The following is a 5,010-nucleotide window of genomic DNA, read 5'->3' on the forward strand; positions in this document are numbered from 1 at the left end:
CTGTCTGTCAGTTTAAGGCTTTTGTTCAGCTTACCTATGCAGCTTTTATAGTTAATCTAAATCCAATAAATTCCTCAGTCCAAATGTTTTTGTGGTGAAGAGAACGGGTTCCGTAGCGTGCCAGAGGCGAGTCTGTGGATATCACGTGACGGCTCGGGCTAGCCAATGGCACGCGTCGCTCGTTTTGACGACGTTAAATGTCAGATATTCGGCTATAAACTGGAATTTCGCGCTCGGGCCCGGCGAAATGGGCGAGCACAATCTCCTCAATAGCGGTTTTGTGGGACCTTTGGTAAACATCCACACCGGAGACGCGTTTTACCTCCACAACTTCCGGTCCTCGACGACTCTGCCTTCCCTCCCTTACGCGAGAAGGGACAATGTTTGGACTCAACCGGAGCCGTGCAACGGATACATGCAGCCCTTTTTTGGCAACCCGGTGTCCCTGAACTCCACGTTTAACCGAGCGTGTGAGATTGCGCGTCAGGAAGACAGCAAATGCTTTTACGGTGGAAGCGGAGCTGGAAATGGAAGTAGCATCCGCGAGAATTGCGCCAAGTCTAAACGTGATGACAGGGCGAGAGACGACTCGTCGGTGTCCGTAGCGCCACAGCACGGACTGCACGATGCCAGCATGATGGGCTACGGATACGTCGCAGAGCACATGAACCAAAATCCTTCATCGTGTCACTCCATGCAGTCGGAGTCTGGAACATCTTTCCATGAAGGGGCCAAAGTGGCGTGCAACGTTACGCAATCATTAACATCCCACGCATGCAGCACAACTCAAGGTGGAGGTAAGGAACGTTCTCCATTCTCACCACCTATAACAGGTACCAACATTACTGAGGCAGAACTATGGCATGATGAATGCACGCTGTCCTAAATTTTACTCCTCAGTGCCATGCTTTAACACAGCGGTTGTGTCTTGGCACAGCTTTTTGTGACAGCAAAAACAATGGGAGGGGGTCAGAATAGCTAAGGTCAGACTAAGACCTATTGCACAGAATGTCAACATAAATTTGATACCAGCATCAGGGGGGGCACATTTGGGCAGTGACCACGCTGCAGAACATCACAAATTTGGCATCGTGCATTGATATTAGTGGTGTTGTGCAAAGAGGGGTAAATGAACATCTTGCAAACTGGGCACCACTACCACTAGGGGAGGCATTAGAAAAACATTTCAGCACTTCATCCACTTTTACACAACTGTAAACTGTTACTAGACAATAAACCAGGTTCTGTACATAGAAGAGCGAAAGTCAAATATAATGTCTTTTATTTGGGTTTGCGCGCCCCTTGCATTATTCTGTTGGCTTTTCCGTAATGGTGCCAAAATGCAACATTTATTGTTGTATTTGGTGTATTTAAATCTATTTATTTTTCCAAATTGCTTCTAACAAAGTCAATAATCGCTTGCATGACATGGGCATATGATCTGACACGTGCCCAGATCCAAATCGAGGCCCCCACTCAGTTGAAAAGACATGATGGTCATGTTAATTCTACACAGTCTGCTTTAGCTTAACTTTAAAGGTACAAAGAATAATTCTTCCTCCTACATTACTTGATCTGTAAGATCTGTTTGATTTGTATGTGACACCAAGTCCACACACAGAGCTGTTTAACCATCGTTCAGTTTGTATTCAAACATCATCAGCATTATTTTAACTTCACTACTACAGGATGTTTCCAGAAACTAAGAATGGCAGAAAACAGGACGTCTGAAAATCTTTTTAGGGAAAAAAAGTTATTTTTTGTATTTGTAAAATATCTCCATAATTTCACCTTTTTGTAACTTTGTCGTTCGATTTAAACAGCTGAATTAAAGCAAATAAAAATGTTAAAAGGTATGTTTTTATTTGTGCAGCACTTAAAGATGTTATGTGCATTTCTCAGCTTTTAGTCTAAACGATGCTTGTTTTACCCAATATTATTAATTCTGCACTGAGGTCCACGGCTTTTAAAATGATGCCTTTTAGTTACAGACAAATCCACTCTAAAACCAGAACCACTCTCTAGTCGTTTAGGTAATTAATATTTCAAGATTCGTTGATTACTGAGCAACGTTTGGCATCAGCTGTAATGTAAATGTACAGGATCCTTCAAGGGTTCTGAGGACCAACTGCGGAACCACTATGGGCTAGCTGGAACTTTTCTTTATTTCCAGGAATTTAAGTCTTGCTTATGATATAAATTTGTTCTCTATACCTCACACAACATGTGATGCTCATTTGCATTGTTTTACCATTTACAACCCCACTATTAATGTGAGTCTGTACCATTAAAGTTTCTTTATTTCTACAGCACACTTAAAATCACTGCAGAAGTGCTTTACAGCAAGAGAGCAAAAAGTTATTACTGAAAATAAAACAGACGTAAAAAAGGAAAATATAAAACAGCAGCAACAACAACAATAACAGTAATATAATACAATAAAACAATAAGAATAACAACAGTAATATAATATAATAAAACAACAATAATAACAAAAATAGCAACAACAACATCAATAATAATAATAATAATATTGTGACATTAAAGGAATACATCAATTAAGAGAATAAATGCGAATGTACAGCTAATAAAAAATATAAAATAAATAAAATCTAAGATTTTGCACATATCACAAATAACAATAGGTTGTATTAATTTTTGATGTTATTTTAATGTTTGATATTTTCTTCACCTCTGCTCAGGTGCTCCCTGGTACCCGGCGCACGCACGGAACCGGAAGAAGCGCAAACCCTATTCCAAACTGCAGCTGGCCGAGCTGGAAAGCGAGTTCATGATGAATGAGTTTATTACACGACAGAGAAGGAAAGAGCTCTCAGACCGTCTTAATTTAACCGACCAGCAAGTCAAGATCTGGTTCCAGAACCGGCGCATGAAGAAGAAAAGACTAATGCTGAGAGAGCAGGCGCTGTCGTTTTTCTAGAGCAAAAACATCTCAAATAAATCAACAAAGAAATAGAAAATAGATCGATAACAAACTGGAAATAAAGGAAACAGCAAACATTTCCAGTGCAGAACTCTTACAATGTAAAATAAACACATTCATTTCTGTCCATCTGAGGTGAGAGAAATGCTGAATGTGTAAACTCACCTCTGCTCGAGTTCACTGATGATTTTTAATCTTACTTCAGGCCAGTTACACAGATATAAAACATCTCAGTGTTGATTTAAATCCGAAACACTGGAGGTATTGCTGAAAATGATCATGTGACCTGTTTACACTCGTTATAGCAAATACAGAACTTGAGACTGTGCCTATAAGACCAAATAAAATGGAACTGAATTGCTTAGAGAGTTTTGATGTTATATAGCATGTTGCTTTAAATCTACCATAAATATCTTGTGAAAAGAACTTGTATGAAACACTTAAGCTGCAGTATTTCAAAGTAAACAAATACTATAGCGCATGTTGGTATTGCATATCAAACTTTACTGCACAGCTAAATTTAGCGTGCTATTTTAAGTTTCAGCATTGAATTACCACCTACGGTAGCACGTAAAACGAACTCTTACGTGGTGAATTTATTCGTTTTTTGTATGCAGGGCACAAAAACATGCAAATTAAAGTCTTCATGTATGACGATAAATCTGAACTGAATGTTGACACGACCAAGTTCATCGCTGCACCTCACTTTGAACTTGAGTCTTTCTCCAGGATAATGAAATACCCACATGTAATTTTAAATAGCAAAAGCACAGTGTTAAATTCATTCATAGGTGTTAGGTACATATTAACAATACCTGCATGTATTCATGTTGATTTAAATGTTTGATAATATAGAATTACATTTATCATTTACAATTAGTGAGAAAAGTAAGAAGAAAACTTAACACACTGAAAATCAACAGTGTTTAAGTTTTTTTTTTTTTTTACAATGATTTGGTTATTAAGCCCGAAACAAAAGACGACTGCATGCGTTAGTACAACAGTATATATTTTCTTTTTATATAAACATTATTGCTGCCTAATTTTAACGCACCAAAACAATCTAATGTGGTGTGTTTTTGTTTGGACGTCAAATCAGATTATAATATTTTAATGGGGTGTTGGGGCTCCACCAGACAGAAGATGTCACCAGGCTGTCCGAATTATTCATATTTGGGTTATCAGCCCTGCCTCAGCACATACAATATATGAGGTGTGCGTTTGTTTACCTGTTTAAAGTTGCAATATGATTACAAAACACGTATTTTACATATTTTACCTGCTGCTATGTTGGATAAGCAGATTCTCGATTTTGTTTTTATTTTAGTGTATGTTTACTATTCATCCCACTATTACTCCTATTATTATTTTATTAGTAGTATGAAAATATTGGTCAGTGATGTTTACTGAGGTGATAAGCCAGGAACACACTTGCATACATCATGTAGTATTTTATTAGTATTCCTAAACACTATTGGTAATTTTGCGGCTTAGATTATACGACTTATTAAGCATAATGTTTATTATGTTTTTGTCCAAAAACATTCCAGTAGTGTTATTAATCACGTTTTCTTATCACATTATAGCATATGTAATCATAAGGATCTGGGATGTATTACTTACAGAAAATGAATTCTGGTGCAATGAATCGTATTTTTAAAACATGATGTTTTTGACAGTGCATCGAAAAGGTCCAGCAGAGAGATGCACATGCCAAATATTTCTATGCATATCAGGTTAGCTTTTGGTCATCACAGGCAAACCGAAATCTGCTATTCTAAGCCATGCTGTTTTAGCCTCAACTGTCGCCATTTACATACAAGTGTTAAACTTAATATTGACTCAATTTCTTACATTTTACTTACATATCGGGAACGTAATTTAGCTACGTTTAGATATATTATCAATAATTACCTGCAATTTCATTTTCTGAGAAAGGCTAAATTACATAAATACACTTTACATATAATAAGACATTTTCAGATTTATTTAGTGTCGTGACTTCAGCTCTGCACGTCACATCCATGATAGAATACTTCATTAGTAACTGACGACGTTTCTAATCA

At 37.4% G+C, this 5,010-nt stretch overlaps 1 protein-coding gene across 1 annotated transcript; it reads left to right on the forward strand.

Annotated features, from left to right (window-relative positions):
• Positions 1-212: 212 nt before the first annotated feature.
• hoxc12b (homeobox C12b) lies at positions 213-3,306 on the forward strand. Its single transcript, XM_062986705.1, has 2 exons — positions 213-797; positions 2,703-3,306. The coding sequence occupies exons 1-2, from the start codon at positions 248-250 to the stop codon at positions 2,939-2,941; spliced, it is 789 nt and encodes a 262-aa protein (XP_062842775.1). The 5' UTR covers positions 213-247; the 3' UTR covers positions 2,942-3,306.
• Positions 3,307-5,010: the final 1,704 nt, after the last annotated feature.

Source organism: Trichomycterus rosablanca, chromosome 24, assembly GCF_030014385.1.
Source record: "Trichomycterus rosablanca isolate fTriRos1 chromosome 24, fTriRos1.hap1, whole genome shotgun sequence".
NCBI classification, from domain to species: domain Eukaryota; kingdom Metazoa; phylum Chordata; class Actinopteri; order Siluriformes; family Trichomycteridae; genus Trichomycterus; species Trichomycterus rosablanca.

Excerpts from the sequence above, each read along its gene's own strand:
- hoxc12b (XM_062986705.1), top strand. The coding sequence starts at position 248 with ATGGGCGAGCACAATCTCCTCAATAGCGGTTTTGTGGGACCTTTGGTA. Across the intron at positions 798-2,702 it reads CAGCACAACTCAAGGTGGAG|GTGCTCCCTGGTACCCGGCG; the intron begins GTAAGGAACGTT and ends ACCTCTGCTCAG.